Genomic DNA, 17,654 nt, shown 5'->3' with positions numbered 1-17,654 from the left:
CCAGTGGCAGATTGTGTCTTCCAGCTACAGTTGACTCCGCACTTGGTACTTTGGTCATTATTGTGGTGATGTTAATTGTTGATGATGATAATGGAAGGTCTTAAATGGTTTGGTTGCTTCATTGTAGATGTTCCTTATTTTATAAAAAAAAAAAAAAAAATTATATATATATATTCCTTACTTACTTTTGGGCATTCCCTTTAAGCTGCTTGGCAGTACCTGCACCCAAATTGACTTGAAGCATTTTGTTACTCATACTGATCTTGTTTCCTCTTGTCTAGATCTTTGCTTGTGTTGTTCTTATACTGCCCTTGCAGTGCGTGGTCTTGTGCAAAGCTAGACAGCTAGCTAACAAAAGATGAAAAAGTCCAAAGTCTTCAAATAAACACACAGGGCTTGCTTTTCCTGTCTTTACTTGAGTCTTGACTGTTGGGCCAATATCTTGTTTTTTGTAAAACTGAAACATTACAGAGAAAATGAAACACATCAGTATACAAACACTGACATTAATATATCACACATTTACTGAACTGCGTGTAGATTTTACCAACAGAAACTGCAATATACTACATAGAACAGTTTGACTGCTTAATAAGACAACACATACTTCAAACATGACATTCTCTAAAAACTGCATGTGTTATGTGCTTATGGACACATTTTACTAACAGACAAATAATCTCCAAGGCAGAAGCGTATGATAAACACATTAGCATCAGCATAAACTGGCATAAACTCGACTCTGTCCGTCTTGGCTGTTTGTGATCCTAACGGTTCACGTAGCTGTCAAGAAGACGGAGAAACTGCAAAGATAGGCCGACAGAGGGCAGAGCGGTGAGAGCGCTCACTCTGTAGCTACTTCGGAAAACTAAACAAGAACGCAGAGCGCTCACTCTGACGCTGTTTTCAAAACCCAACTCAGAATAGCTTGCTTACTTCTTAGCTTTTTAATCTAATTTTATCTAACCTATTTAACTTATAACTTACTAACTTTAGAGACAGCACAGTTCTTGTTCTCGTATGTACGTTGCTTTGGATAAAAGCGTCTGCTAAATGACATTGTAACATTGTAAGAATTGTAACATATCGTCAAAATAAAGACACATCAGACAGCCTTCTTAATAATTGGCCCCTTCTGACATATTTAAAGTCCTCTGGAGGTTTTCAATGGACTCAGTTGTGCCTTTCAGTCTGCTTTTTTTAAAGTCCAGACTGGGGATGCTTGTTTTGGTAAAGGGAACCTTTACCTGTGAATTATTTAGTATTCAAGTTTAGACTTATTTTAAATAAGATACAAGATAAGATATTCCTATATTCTTCCTACAATGGGGAAATTCAAAGTGTAACATCAAAGTGTAATGTCAAAGACAAATTTCCCTCAATAAAGGACAATAAAGGACATCATATCGTACTGTATCGTATCGTATTGTAACAGCAGCAATGTAGACAGTGCAAAACAGTATAGAGTAAACAAGAGCATATAAATAGTAATTATTTAAAAAAAAAGATTAGCAATTAAAAAAGTAAATTAGCATATCTTAAGAAAAGTATGTACAGAACTAAATAAGTAAATTTACATATATTCACAAAACCAGATGTACATAAAGAAATGTGCACAGAATGATGATGAAACAAGCAGTTTTATTACACTTTAACATTGAATTGGCAAACTGATTAAATATAAAGATGCAAACAGGAACTATTTAAAATGTGTTTTGTCAGAAAAGATACAAGAATTACTTCCTTATTTGGTGTTAATCCTTCTGTGTCAGATTCAGATTTGCGTACAGAGAACTTCATTGATCCCAGAGGGGCAATTTAGTTTACAGCCAACCAGCTAATCAAATAAACAACACCATCAAACGGACAAATGCTAACAGTCACAACAATCAACACTCAATGTGTCAGTGACAACAGATATGTAAGAAGGAGCTTGTCATAAAATAAATCATCAAGTTTCAGACAGAGGACAAAAGTTTTAAATGTGTTGTCTTTTCTTTCAACAGCTAAATCAGAGAGGGCTTCATTTCTTGGCTTTGGGAGGGATCCTGGAGCGCCTAGCTGCCAGGTGAGTTTCTCATCAGTTGTTATCTTACACCTGAAGCTTTAATCACAAAAACAAATGCCGGTTTGGTGTTCTTCAGAGCATGAACATATCAACATGTGTGTAGAATTACTCCTTTTAAATACTATCACCCTTTCAAAGATTCATGGGACGACACCTCTGAGTTCAGGGGTGGAGGGGTTGATTATGTGTTGATCAGGTTCTCGACATTGACTGAACCTTTCTCTTGCTAGACCTTTAGTGTCTTTCATTTATTTTATGGCATTTCAAGCATCAATTTCTATATCATGCTTTTATTTAATCTAGGTTGAATCACGGTTTGTCCCTCTTTGATTCTCAAATTTAAAGGTGACATATCATGCAAAATTGACTTTTTAATGGTTCTTTACCTGAAATATGTGTCCCTGGCATGTCTACAAACCCCCCGAGAATGAAAAAAATCCATTCTGCCCCTGTTTTGATTTCTACACCTTTCTGTAAATGTGTGTGAAACGAGCCGTTTCAGACTTCCGTGTTTTTGTTACGTAACAACAATATCCGGTCTGTCACGGAGTCGGAGCTCGGAGCTTGTTCAGCCCATAGACTGTATAAAATAATACTGAATCCCCCCTCCGTTTTCATTACCTGCACAAATGTGTGCTAACAAGGAGCTTAGGAGGGAGGCATGCTAGTTGTAGGCTGTCTTAATAAACACAAAGGTCGGTTTTATTCCCCATGTCTGCAGATTTGAAGATCTAGTGGATGATTTTTATTTATCATGGATAAGTGCTAGCGCTAATTAGCATAGCCACATAGCTACATGTTCGTAGCTGTAGCTGTGTACCAAGACACACGTTGACATACTGACAAATAAAACAACAAGAAACACTAAATCTGTGACCAATCCTTCAGAAAGGTCCTGCTGCCTTTCTGGCAGAGATCGGTTTTACTCCCCACGTCTGCAGATTTGAAGATCTAGTGGATGATTTTTATTTATCATGGATAAGTGCTAGCGCTAGTTAGCATAGCCACATAGCTACATGTTCGTAGCTGTGTACCAAGACACACGTCTACATACTGATAGATAAAACAACAAGAAACACTAAATCTATGACCAATCCTTCAGAAAGGTCCTGCTACAGGCGCCTCTCCGTCAGGATCAGATTCAGAGGGTTGAAGTAACGCGATCTCTGAGCAGCCGTGTATATTCAGCTAACATGTTAACATAAGATCAACGTGCTGGAGAGCCGAGGCACATCCACTTCCGGAGGGGGCGTGGTCAGAGGGAAAACAGAGTGTTCTGAGGAGGACTGAAGAAGAGGGATTTTCAGGCATACCAAAATCTGATTTCAAAGTGTTTTTTTGAGCATAAACTTTAAAGACATGTTTTGGGGACCTCTTAGACCAATATATATTGATGAAAAAAGCGTGATATGTCACCTTTAACAGTTCCTCTGACTATGACTAACACGAACACATCAGTAAGGCTTTTGCCGTGATAGAGAGAATATAACTTATTGACTTATCTTCTCCATTGTATTTTCCTTTCATTGGCTTTGAATTGGTTTAAGAACAGACATTAAAATCTTACTCTTTATGAGTTTAAGGTTTAAAAAGATGAAACCCCAAGCTACATTTTCAAATTTTGACCTTCCAGGAATTGAAAGCATCCGGAAACCTTGGAGTCCTTAAAGAGATTCTGCCTGAGGCCAACTCGAGGAGCCTCTGTCATTGAAAGAATCCTCTCTGGCACAAAGTTCTGATGTTTTTGTCATGAAAGTGGTTTCTCCCAATACAATTCAGCCTACAGTGATTTTGTCCCTTTCATGTTAAACACTACATAAACACAAAGAGATCAAATCTTGAGATGAGATACAATAAATATTAAAGAAGTTGCTGTGTCTCTATAAAAGCATTTTCAGAGGGAATATCAATTAAACAGTTGTGGGTGGGAGTTGTAGGGAAATGTTTGCATATCTGCAGCTGGAGAGATCTGAGATTAATGGGCAGGAAGTCTTTACAATCAGTGTGTCTCTGGAGCAAATCTCCAAACAATGTATGATGGCAGCAAGATCAACAACTTCACCAAAATAAATGAGTATAAACTACTGAAGGATTTACAAAGCAGTACTTTAAATGGTTAAATATTTAAATCTAAAAATGCCCTTTCTCCACACTTCTCAGCTCTTTGTGTAACCTTTCTCTTTGTGTTTATCAAATGAGTAAAGAAGACAATAGGCCCAATCATTTCCTTGCAACTTGGAAGGTAGCCTTATTCAGCTGCTCTGGGTCCTGACCTACAAACTGCCTGACGGGGCACGTGACTCCTGAGGCTTGGAGCAGAGCCCTGCTGCGGTTTTTTATTCAGCCTGTGACTCAGATCAACCTCTCAGTGCTCAGGTGCAAATCAAATGAGCAGCAAATGATTTTGTTACCATTTCAAATCTAAATATGGGAATATCTGTGTCTCAAAGTGTGTTTCTAAACTCTGCATGTAATGTGGAGCTGCAGTGGTGGGTTATTGAGTAAATGACACTCCATTCAGATTTGTTCACATAGGTTTGAAACAGGATCCATATTTGCATGTCTCCTTACTGGTTCCTCCCTGAACAGTAACAATAGTGTAAAAGAGGGCCGAGTCGGTGCTGCTGCACAGATTTTTCAATCTCTCTGAACAAAGAGGCAGCAGAAGTGGGTCTGTTGTTCCATGTGAATGCTGTAGCACCAGTGTCAGGTCTCTATTTTACCAAACCAGATTTTTTTTCCTGATTGAATTTGTGTAACATTGTCCCTGACTGCTTTCTCTGACCCACATTTCAGATCAGACAAAATAATCTTCTTCCTTTTGTACGACTGTTGATATTAATACTAGATTGCGTTTATTTTGGATTGTTTTGAACGTGTCAGAACGTGTTTTGGATTTATCAATCAGGAATCAGAGCTGATAGAAAGGTTACTGTGTCAATCCTCACGGAGGTGTAATCCTGTAAAGGGGTTTCCAAGAGGGCACGTGAGGCCAGTCCTTAAGCCAACTACTACACATTGGCCTCATATGATCCCTGCTCCGCTGGTCTGCAGCCGATTACTCTAATTAGATCAAGCCCTTAATTGGCCTCTTAACCCAGTTTGTTAGGGTTGTTGAGGTTACACAAAGGATAGTGGAAGGATGGAGTGATGAATTCTAAAGAGAGATGTTTTTCTATGGATGTGCAATATGATTAAAAAATCCAGATCCATTACATCATCTTTTCCTTTAATGATGGTTTTGTTGTTATAATTGTTTTTATTTAGCAGTAATCACACTTCTCTAGATGTCATGGTTATTCCAGTTGTAACTTGAAAGACGACACTGCCCTAAAATAAGATGTAGATGCATTATGTATGAAATGCCGTGTACACGCTTTGCAGAAGCCTATTTCATAGTTTCACCACATACAAACTCAACTGATATTTTCTTTATTAAGCAATGAGCATCCTTGTGTTTGTTTTCTCTTCCAGCCCCCTGTGAGGCCAGACGTTCCGTTGGCCAGTCCAAGTCCAGCGACTCCATCGGGGAAGTCAGCTACGCCGTTATACTCTTTCTCTGCAGCCAATCCTAGAAGACGCCCTCTACAAGATGCTCTGCCCGTCGGTCAGTGTCACCACAATTGTTATAAGAGAAAAGGACAAAGATTTATATTCTACCTTTCTTTAAAATGACAGTCTTTCATCAGGGAAAAATGTACCTCATACAATCCCAAAAATTATCTGAAAATTATATTAAACAGAATTAGAATTTATGCTCTGACACAGTTCTATTAAGCCTCATCCTTTAAGAAACTATTACAGTCAAAACAACAGTAAATATTCAGTAGTTCTTCTTTCGAGAAACTGGACAATCCTTCTAGATTGTTTTTCTTATGATTGGCCGATAAGAATTCTGCCTGCTGTCACAGTGAAGCAGCCTCATTATTGCAATAGCAATCATGATTTGGTGAAGATGGCATCAAATCTGAGCAAAGCTGAAATCTTTAACTCTCTATGCAGGAAAAAACCTGCAAACAGTCCTTCTAAAAGCCTCTTTGTTCCTATAACATGATGGATCAACACTGGTTAAATGTATTTAGTAAAGACAAACAGCAGATGAAAGTTGTGATTTACTTAGAAATAGTAATCATCACAAGCAGAACCACACAGAGAGATTTTAAAGTGTTGTTGTGACTAGTTTACAACACCTTCATTGTTTCCTCTTTTTTGTTTTTACATGTGAATAAATAGACGTGCTTTCATCTCTCCACAGATCCTCTACAAGCAAAAAAGGTTCGCAAGGTCCCTCCTGGCCTGCCTTCATCTGTGAGTGGAAGATCATCTACCTCTCATATAAATAGATTTCACAGTGAGCTTACTTAAGCAGACACACTCACACACACACACACACACACACACACACACACACACACACACACACACACACACACACACACACACACACACACATACACACACCCTCTCAACCCTCTTGCACACAAAGAGCGCTTTTGACTTCACTACAGCATCACTTGACATCACAACCGGGAATTCTCTTGTTTTTGTGGGCCGTGTTCGACGGTGACACCGGGGCTGCCTGTCAATTCAAAGAGTTCTGCATTTTATGCAGGTTGTTCACATGTTTTTTGTTTTACACAAGTTTATTAATATCTCTCATGGCCGCATGTTCTGTACATTTTTGTAGTTAAGTGTGTAAGTGCATGTGCATGCATATACATGTGCAACTCGACGTGATTGATTTTCAGTGCTGCCCTGTCACAGTGCAGCCTCCTCACAGCCTCTCCTGGGAGAGAGAGAGGCTGTCAGAGCGGATCCCCAGCTCTGCTCTTTTGATGTTTAATTAGTCATTACGTAGCCGAACAGGAGGACAGACAGAGATTAATAGCACAGAATATCTGAAATTTCTATTGGTAATGATCCCGGTGGAGCAGAAACCATTAGGATGCAGAGAGGAGTGGAGCTCAGCTTGCATTCGCTTAGACAGGGGGTGCTGAAGTTCATTAATATGCATAAATCACTAAGTCAGATGTTCATTGTTGAAACCCTGGTGGATTGGCAAAGGTTTTATTAATCCTTCCCTTAAAATCCAAGAACTGGTTCAAGACAAGTAATTTTTTTTCTTTTTTAAAAGAAGCAACTGGTTTAGTAAAATCCCACCCTTTCTCTCCTTAGACAATAAAGGGTTTCTTTTTTTCTTCTTTTTAGTGAAGGAGTCTGAGACTGGATTTGCCTTTCAGAGCTTTGATAATCTTAACCTCTGCTGCTGTTCCTCTGAAATCAAATATGGAACAGGCTGCGGAACATAAAAGGCTGGCATGTGTTTTGTTTTTGGATTTGTGTTTGAAAAGAAGTTTGTCAGTGCGTGAGGGAGAGACGCAGCGGCAGGAACGTGCGCTGCCTTCCCTCTTAAGTAAGTGATATATTTGAGGTCTTGTCAGAAGGAGGGAGGGAGGCAAAGAATGGCTGCCTCGCGGGTTACATCTCTTTGTTGTGTAAATGGACGCTGGGCTTTTATTTGTCAGTACTTAACACATGGGCGCAGGTGCAGTTCTGTGACTCATAAGAGTACAATCAAGCGGTACAATGCAGGATGGGGAAAAACAGTGACAGAGCATGGGATAAAATGCAGCTTCTTCTTGTCACTCAATGGTGCTCAGGAGATAAAACCTGGAGCTCAGAGGAATTATCCCAGTTAGTCTTTGATCCCATTTGAAAGAATAAAGATGGAAGTGTTGAATGCAGGACTATAGGTCTCTTCGAACCTGCTGAAAAACATAAAGACACTTTTTGATAGGTGGTATATGTGGAAATGTTTGAGTGGGAGGTTGTCTGGCAGCTTTTAGGAGGTGTTGGTATCAGACTGATGGCGAGCACAGGTGATGCTTTAACTACTGGATGGTGTAAAGAGCTTCATGTGGCCTTTAAAATGTGTACAGTGACTGTTACAGAATGCGATCGTGCATCTTTGAGGATTGCTATATCCCAGAGACCTATGTTGGTGTCTCTGACAGCGACACAGGAGGCAGCGAGGGTGGTGTTGAAGAAGTGTTGAGGGGGAAGGTGCACCTGGAGTCAGAGCTACTTCGCCTGAGGCAGCTGTGTGAAGAGCCTGCAGCGTACCTGTACAACATGAATGCATCTGCAGACGCCACTGAAAGCTTCTGCTTGTGTAAGCAAGCATGAGAGCCCCACCAGAGACCTGAATAGCTGCCTGATTAAAAAAAAAAAAAATCAACACAACGCTTCCTATCATTATGTCTACTGCTGGGAATTTTATTATTTATTTATTTTACTCCCAAATCCCCCCTTTTCCTCCCTGAGCTTGTATTCTTGCTCCTCAGTCTAAAAATAAATGTAGGAGTTTTAAATCACTCGGGCGGAGTGAGACGCAAGTCCAAGCATGATGTGTGTGTGTGTTTGTGTGTTTGTGTGTGTGTGTGTGTGTGTGTGTGTGTGTGTGTGTGTGTGTGTGTGTGTACACTACATGATGGAGCTGAATCAAAATATTTACAGGAGCACATCCTGTGTGCATTTAGGTTTTGACACTGCAGAGCTCCAGGATGTTAAGGCTATCTGGACAGGCCAGCTGCTGATTGCAAACATTTAAATGTTTGTAGGTTCTTTTTCAAGTTATATACAGACATACTCCTCTCCGAGCCACACACACACGCTCTCCTCTGTGGTCTGCTGGATGTGTGCCGCTCTCAGACATTGGATACCACACAAGGGATTGTTATTGTGTGATGCAAAAGTATAACAAATCCTTAATACTTGCACTTATTTCAAGGATTGTTTAGACTGGTTTTTCAGTATTTTCCTCTTCATATGCAGCACTGGAACTTTGAAAATAAAATAAAAACTTTGTTGACAAATGTGTTATCATGATAGATAAACATCTTTTTAGCATTCTTGTTTGACAGCTTTCCTCTTTATTTTTTGCTACAGTAGACACCTTGGCTATAATTGGCTCCCTGCATTATTTGACTGTGTAAACCGAGCACTGAGAGCAAAGGACGGAGTGTGTTGTCATTGGACAGACAGGCGACTGCGCTGAGGGATGCTGATGGGCAGCTGTGTGGGCACCTGTCTGACAGGAGGACTGTAGACGGAGAGGGAGAGAGGGGGGAGATTTGTGGCTTGTGGGGGAAAGTTGCATCTTGTAGGATATTTATGGGAAGCTGCAAGGGCATGGTGTGTATGTGTTATGTGTGTGTGTACACATCAGTTTGTTTGTGTAAATAGTGTTTTCTTCCCCCCCCTACAAACCCCTTGTCAGAGGCACGGCAGCTCGATGTGACACTTCCTCCCTGGCTTTGGTGACGATATGGCTGCAGGATGAGAGAAAGAAAGTGGTGGGCTGGGATTCAGCTCCCCTCGGGGACTTTTGCAAGCGAGAACCCTGAGTGTGGATGACAAAATAGATTGACATTTGCTTTTGACAGATCACTCAGACACCCTTGTTTCTGAGAGATTTGTACTGTGCAAGCTGTAAGAAAGGAAGTCTGCTCTGGGCTGTGGATCTTAAGACCAAGAAATGTTCCTCGCAGTGCTGTCTGGTGCATGACATTCAAAGGAAGCATGCGCTCTCTCTCTATGCATCTGTCTGTAGCAGTTCAAAGACAACAGATCAGAATGTGGTTCTACGACAGTAACCTAATGTCCCCTTGTGCTGAGAAAGCAGCTCTTTTTTTAATTCCTTTTTTGAGCCACAGCAGGCTTGGACAAAGTAATAGGGCTGGGTGAATAGACTGTGGATGAAATGCATCAGTAAAGCTCTGTGTAAACATTCAGCCCAGGCCTTTATAAGTCCCTGCAAAATTAGATTTTGGGTTCACCCTGCAGAGTCCTAAATATCTGCACATTTTCCCCCCTCTTTGTCAGTCTGATGCTGAATTCACTGAAATACAAATGGAATACTGACACTGAGGAGGTTATAGATTATAGATGAGAGCTGAAAAATATATTTTCTATCACATCATATCAAGATGTGTGTTATTGAATCTAGAGACAGAACCTTAAACTCCAGTCCTGTGTTGTTATGATGAACCATGATGCAGCAGGCCGGTCAGGAGAGGACACATTATGTGATAATAAGGCCAGCACAGTTTCTCCAGGGATTTCAGGGTTTCCAATCAGCAGTGTATGTTCTGTCTGCAGTTGTCAGGTCAACAGAATAACTGTTCACAGCATGTATGAAACCTTAAGGTTCCCTCCTGGTATATTATTTTAGGTTTGTATAAAAAATCTGTTGTTGTGATTTGTTTCAAAATGTAAGAAGTCGATTGGTAATGATTTCTGCAGATCCAAAAACTGCTTCAACAGCTGCAGCACATGCTGTAACAAACCATAGTCAGCCTTAAAAAACAATCCTTATCTTCATCACAAAGAGATTGAACTGTACTGATTTATTATTATTTCCATAGTTATAATGTGAATGTTGTTAGATGAATACGTTTATTTCTCACTTTCAAACATTTTACTGGAAGATTCAACCAAAGAATATTTTTAAAAGTCCTTGATTTGTCCAACATATCTTTGACGGATGTGCAATATTTTTTATTGGCAAAGTGGTTTTATTTATTTATCTATTTATTAATTCAATCATTCAATCATTCATTTAATATGCCAGCTGTAGAACAACAGGAAATATAGGGAGAGAGACAAAGGGAAGACATGCAACAAATAGTGTCAGGATCAGAAGTCAAACCTGCGTCCAGTGTGAAGAGGACAGAATCAGAATCCTCTTTACTGTGGTTGTACAAGTACAATGAAATTTCGTCTGACTTCTCTCCGTTTACATGCAAAAATACAATAAAATGAAATAAAATAGAAGACATAAATATAAATATATATATATCTATATGGAAAAATTTACAAATAGAAAATGTACAAATATAAATCTAAAATTGCCAGAACAGTGCAAACAGTGCAATTCTTGCAGTATATGAAAGTTGTGAAGCAGAGGGAAAAATGTGCAATAGTGCAATACTGAGGTAGTAGTGGTTTGAGTCTGTCTTGACTGTAGCCACATCTGGCCTACAGTGCCCCTTATTAAGTTGTTGTTTCTAATTCACCTTATATCTAAATATACTTTTAGTTATATATATATTTATACATCTTTATTCAGAGAGAAGAGGACAGTGGATAGAGCAGGAAACCAGGAGAGAGTGGGAGAAGGATATGCAGGAAAGGGGCAGCAGGCTGGAGTCAGACCCAGGCCGCATAATAATAATCAGTTTAACCATCCGGCTAAGTCTGCAGCTAAAGGCTAAATAACTTGACTTTTTAATGATTTATGTTACACAAATATACAGAGAATGTGCAGAGTTAAACCCAAACTCTCTGACAGAGTTAAATATGCAGAGTTTGACAACATTTGAAATAAGAACAAGAAGAAAACATCTTGTCCAGTTTAATTCAGACATGTTTGTTGTCCTGCCAACCAGACATTTACAAAACAAGTAACATAAATCTTCTTTGTAGGGTTTGCTAATTTGCTAATAATAATCATTGCACTTAACTGAACTCTAGCAAACAATTAAGGTTAGCCAATTATAAACTAACTGCCCTGAGCAAGATGACTCGCAGGCAGTGCTTTAAGACGGTGTCCTGCTCTCAGTCATTAGTTAGCAATTAAGGAATTTTACACTCATAGGCTCTGTATCGGCTCCGTCAGGGGACAGAGCTCTATCAGTGGTCATTACCTCATTAGTATACATTCAGACTTCTAAGAACAAGACCTTGTTCCAGAGTGTATGTTGAAGTTTAAAGTCATTATTCCACACTAAAAGGATAGGGAGGCCTGGAATATGATAAAATATGGGCACCACATAAGAGAAAGACACGACTGAGTGTGTCTTAATTTCACATATAAAATGGTAATATATATATTTAAAGTGTTCATAATTCTATGGCTATAATTTGCATGTCTGTATTTGTGTCTGCTCTTTTACATATTAAAGATTTGTTGGCAGGGGACAGCATTTCAGGCTCTGACCTGACCTCAGTCGCCAAGCTCCCCAGAGACCGAGCCTCATCTGATGGTTGATTAGATAGACACCCTCAGTTTGACAGGGATGACGCTGAACAGTCGCAGCCACCTCTGGGACCATGGGCCTTGTGTTTATCTTTGTTTGGGGTTGTTGAAATTTACCACTGACATTAGAGGCTGCAGATAAAGGACCAGGCAAACAAGCCAGAAGCCTGACCCCTTTCATGTGCGAGGAGAACAAGGAGTTAAAAGGACAAAGAGCAGGAAAATAATGCACAGATTAAAGTCATTACTCACATCAGGGCCTGTTGTAAATTATTCATGTAGGGCTTGCGTGAGTCTCCAGCATTAATGCAAACCTTGATTTTTAGATCGCTGGCAGGCTGGAGAACACAGTCTGTCAGCGTTTACTTAGGTGGATGGTTGTTATTTAGAAACATTGAAACCAGGCTGATGTTACACAGACAATACATCACTGAACAACATAGAGCTTTCAACTTCAGGACTCAGCTTCAGGTCAGAGGTAATGTGTTATGTGATGTTTCAGAGATATGTCACATTAGTTTAGTGTAATGGGGAGAGAGGGTGAACATCCTGCTTGTTCCAAATATTATCTCTCTATTGTCAGCTCAGGGAAGACTTTATTGTTGAGCTAAGTGGGCCTGAATGAATCATGATTTTGTCACATATGTTGTTGTGCTGTTTGAATTAAAAGTATGGAGTTTAATAACATGGATCAACTTTACCTCAAATAAATCCCACCATCTCTTGTACTTCTTCTCATCTCTCATATACACTCCTGCTGTTCAGTGCCACATGTATTCGACAATGTGAATCAATAAAATCTATTAGTGAGAGAAATAAAATGTAAACAAAGGGAGTTACTTCTTGGAGGAAAATAAATTAAAAAATTAAGTTTCAGGGTTTTGGCTTTTCCAGCTATTCCTGCTTTCTTAGGAAATTGACTCGGTCTGAGGCTTGATATTTACATTTATGCTGTATAGCAAGTCCGAACAGCTATTATTTTTAGTGTCTGTATAGCCCAGTTATTTATTAATGGACAACCTTTTTGCAACCTTAAAGTTTTGTTTTTTCTTGAAACAGAGGTTTATTTTTTATTTTTTCCCCCCACAAACAGAAGAGGGTTAAATCAAATCATAGATCTTGCCTTCAAACCACATTACACATTTAAAATAAAACATTAAGAGTGGATTATATAAAGAAATGTACATTAGAAAGAGAAGAGAAGGAAGAAAAAAAAGAATAAAATAGAATACATAAATAAATAAGCAGCCTTAAAGTTTGATTTAAAACAAATGAATAACAACATGAAATGTCAATACTGAAGAAAAATGAAATTTAGCAGACAAAACATAGTTACTGTAATACTGTGACATAGAAATAATCATTTATTTCCACTTTTGTCCATTCAGATTATTTTATCAGTTTATTTGAAAAAGAGTCTTTTAAGTTATTATGTTATTTCATTCCGTCTGTACATACAGTATGTGCTTTTGGAATGGTGTTTTTGAGATGATGAGCACACACAATTTCGAGGTGTATACTGAGGAGATGTTTGATGCAAAATGTCAATAAAATACATTTAAGTGAAATACTAAATTGGTGGATTGGCTTGACAAGGATAAACAATTAAAAAAATAGATATATTATTCTTACTTTTGATAATCACTTAGCCCACAATTTAGTTAAACATGTGATATCCAATAGGCTCTGCACCCCATAGAATAATTAAAGGTGGTAGTGTTTATAGAAAAATTAATCCATACAAGTTAAATCTTCTTTGAGATGCTTCTTATTCAGTTCTGTCGGAGTCATCTTACTTTACAAAACATTTGTTGGAGGTCGCTGAAGGAAACAGCTCATCCACAGAGCATTACTGAGAGCTACGGGTGTAACTGCTGAGAAACTTTGCCATAGTGCACAGAGAAAGAATAACAAGGAGAACAGTTTCTCTGAGTCTGGGAATGTGGTTTGTCTGTGCAGTCAGACACAAAAGAAAAGTAAAGGAAGTGAGTCTAATATTTCTACATGAACACACTCTCAACTACAATGTGAAGAACATCTCCATGTTGTGTATTTCACTCTGAGAGTTAACAATAAGAGAGATTTTTGATTTGAAGAGTTATGTTTAAACATTTGTGTGGCTTGCTGTGGGAAGTAATTTAAAACATTTCCATAACTGTAAAAAAAAAAAAGTGATTACATTTTACTCTTGGCATTAAGAAGCTCTTAAAACATCTTATATTGAAGTTGACGGACCCTGATGAAAGCTGGAATTATAATTGTCTTATAATCGGTTCACTCAGTCAGAGGTTTTGGAGGGTGGGGGTCTGAGTCCCCTGTGTATGCAACCCTCTCTAATTAGAACCAGAGCTCTTCACAGGAAACAATCTTCCTGTCTGATGACATCATCACTAAATCCATGCATGAGGCGGGGATGACCTCAGCCTGCAAGATTTGCCCCGTGTTTTTCAACACCCGAACAAATCCCAAGGAAAGCACCTTGTGAAGAGTTCAGCTCGGTCACAGTGGGCAGCATGGACAGTTGGGTGGGGCTGAGCCAGATCTTGTTTTTTTAAGCCTTGGGCCTACACACCCCACGTTGTACCCCGAGAGAATGTTGACGTTTTTTGTTTGTTTTTGTCAGAAAGTCCACAGGTGGTTATCGTGGGAGAACCACACATAATGTAATCATTTCAGCAATAACTACTGTATGCTGTTAAAACATTTTAAATATCACTAATGTCCAAGAAATGTTTTGATAGTGCGTCATTAATACAGTTAAAAGAGTTTCCTGCTATCATAATCTTCTTCTATACAGATTGGAAACTACAGGGGAAGCAAACAAAACATGTTAGGTCCATTGATGGTGTAAAATGTGCTGCAGGTTATAACTTGAGTCATGTGAAACTACCAGTCAAAGGTTTGGTAACGCCTTCTTATTCAATAGTTTTTATTTATTTTAAGTATTTGAAACACTGTAGATTAATACCAAAGACATCAAAACTATGAAAGAACATATATGGAATTATTTAATTGACAAAAAGTGTGAAACAAAGCAGAACATGTTTTGTATTTTAGATTCTGTAAAGTAGCCCCCTTTTTCCTTCATGACAGCTTTGCACACTTGGTATTATCTCAGTCTGCTTCATGAAGGGGTCTCCTGGAATGGTTTCTAATTAACATGAGCCTCGTCAAGAGTTCATTTGTAGAATGACTTGCCTTCTTAATGTGTTTGAGACCATCAGTTGTGTTGATCAGAGGTAGGGTTAGTACACAATGGATAGCCCTATTTGACTACTGTTGTAATCCAGATTATGGCAAAACCAGATTATTTCATAGTTTTGATGTCTTCAGTATTAATCTACAATGTTGAAAATAATTTAGATAAATAAAAACCATTGAATGAGTAGGTGTGTCCAAACTTTTGACTGGTAGTGTATTTGTTTACATTTTGGTAAATTGGCACCATTTAAAGCTCCTGTGAGAGACTTTTGGTGTGTGTGGATTTTGGCGCCCCCCTGTGCCAAAACAGTGACTCTTGTCTCTTTGCTGATCTTGACCAGTTGAAGTTTAAGTTGTGTTTTCTGACACATCCTGCTTTTCTTTAACATCCAAAGGTATGACTCACTGTGATCATTTGTTGTAAAATGTTAATCTCTTCATTTGACACCGACCTGGTGGCAGGGCTTATATGATTATAGTTCCATAGGAAAAAAAATCCTTCCTGTCTCTGTTGGTCCTGTCTGCTTTTATAGGTCATTGAGAGCCATCGGTATCCCTTATATTGTGTTTCGTGGTGTTTCATAATGTGTTTCATAAACCCCTCACAGGAGCTTTAAAGTGTGCTGGATTGAGTGTTGGTTGTTCTGTTAGCATGGCATCCATACAGGTACAGAAAACTATCATGGGTTAGGGTTACATACTGAGAAAGACTTGAAACATGATGGTTGTCAGGAAACTATTCCTCCTTTCTGTGATTTCTGAGCAGATTTGTGGAGAATTATTTCAGATGGACTTTATGTCACTGCCACTGCTTTAGTTCGGCGTTTGGAAACTAGCCAAATGTGTGGGCCACAATACAATAACTACCATCCAGTTGTTTTTACAGTTCCAGCATACACCTCTCCCTTTCACCCAAAACTATCTATACCTCATGCCTCCCCTTTCCCCAAGTTTGAAGTCATGTGTCTTAGTGCAGACTGATTCATGTAAAATCAGTCTTCCTCCTTAAGTGGTAGATTCTTTCAACTTTTAACGCACTGACATACTCAGCATGTGTCCTGCAGAGTCCGCATTGAAAGAAATGTGCAGACAGAGGACTGAATCAGTTAGCACTGTGAAGATGTGTTCATCATCTCTCTCTGCTTTCATGTGTTTTTTTTCTTGCAGTCCTGTGCGGTGTGTCTGGACTTGTTTTAGACCCCTTCAAACACTTCTATCATTACCATTTTTTCCTTAAAGCATCAACTTGAAACAGTGCCAGATTTAAATCAGTAACCGCATGTAGAGCCAGTGTTTTTGGCCCAGTTTGAAAGAGTCCTGGAGAAGAAAGGGGGATAAATAATAACAGCACTAAAAGGAGAAGCGTAATAAAGGCCTAGTTTTCTTAGAGAAGTGGAAGCTTTCATCTTTCTATAACAATAATGTCCTCAATGAGTCTGCAGGCCTGTGTTTAGTCCAGGAAGCTTGGAGTGGTGGACATGAAAGGGATCCAGTCAGACTGTACAGACCGGCCTCTCTCTGGAATATGCTATCTATCCTTTCCTCCTCTCCTTTCTTCTCCTCTCCTTTACACCCCCCCTCCTCCCCTCATGATAAAGGTAATGGGGAGCTGTGTGGCTCGCAGTGACCGTAAACCATGGCGAAATGACTGTCGTTGTTCGGTCCCCTCTTCCCTCCTTCATTTTTCCCCCCTGTCTGAGGCCCCCGGGGTTTAGGAAATGGAGCATTATTTTCATGTTCCTACGTCACGAGCCCTTGCAGCTGTTGCATGCTTTACAACTCTGTGTTTACAGCCACTTCTCAGCTAAAGGTCTGCCAACACTGAAACTCCTATATTTCATGATCTATAATACGCTTTATACCCCTCTCACTTCTTATGATTTGATGTATGGTTCAAACTTTTTCCCTCCTATATCATCAGCCTTCACTTTCTCTCCCTGATGACTCTTAATAGTTGAGCGAGCCATGTGTGGGAACAGGTGAAATGTGTTGCCAGATTGTTGAGGCTATATTTCACCTCCATGCATGCCTGTAGACTCATTTAATCATCACAAAAACAAAAAGATTAGACACTTGGGATTAAACGTGTAGAACACTTACTCATGCACTCATTTGCTCTCCTTTTAATTACTCATATTAATGTTTTAATCCTTCTCAGGGTGAAATTATTTTAGTTCCAGCTTGTTGGGGTTTCCCCCTCCAGAAAATCTGCATTTTTTTATGCTTTGAATTAATTTTATTTTCTCTCCTCTCTCTCTCTATTTCTAAATCCGCTCACACATTTGTTTTCTGTCCCGCCCACTTCCCTTTATCTTCTCCCTCCTCCTCCTCCTGATCTCCTCCCTT

The 17,654-nt window shown here is 39.2% G+C and overlaps 1 protein-coding gene and 1 long non-coding RNA gene across 4 annotated transcripts in view; one reads left to right on the top strand and one right to left on the bottom strand.

The window, feature by feature from the left end:
* The window catches only part of tcf12 (transcription factor 12), an 87,087-nt gene that overhangs the window by 42,567 nt on the left and 26,866 nt on the right, over nt 1-17,654 (top strand). For all 3 annotated transcript variants that reach the window (XM_034680737.1, XM_034680735.1, XM_034680736.1), the window contains exons 6-8: nt 2,007-2,068; nt 5,543-5,675; nt 6,324-6,376. In XM_034680737.1, the coding sequence (XP_034536628.1) occupies nt 2,007-2,068; nt 5,543-5,675; nt 6,324-6,376 (248 nt within the window). The remainder of the gene's footprint in view (nt 1-2,006; nt 2,069-5,542; nt 5,676-6,323; nt 6,377-17,654) is intronic.
* LOC117810780 lies at nt 397-947 on the bottom strand. Its single transcript, XR_004630847.1, has 2 exons — nt 670-947; nt 397-457 (listed from the first exon to the last, which is right to left on the bottom strand). It is a non-coding gene; the product is annotated as an uncharacterized LOC117810780 (long non-coding RNA).

This window comes from Notolabrus celidotus, chromosome 3 (genome assembly GCF_009762535.1).
Source record: "Notolabrus celidotus isolate fNotCel1 chromosome 3, fNotCel1.pri, whole genome shotgun sequence".
Taxonomy (NCBI): Eukaryota; Metazoa; Chordata; class Actinopteri; order Labriformes; family Labridae; genus Notolabrus; species Notolabrus celidotus.
The sequence above is the reverse complement of the archived record's forward strand: the minus strand, read 5'-3'. Positions and strand labels throughout refer to the sequence as shown.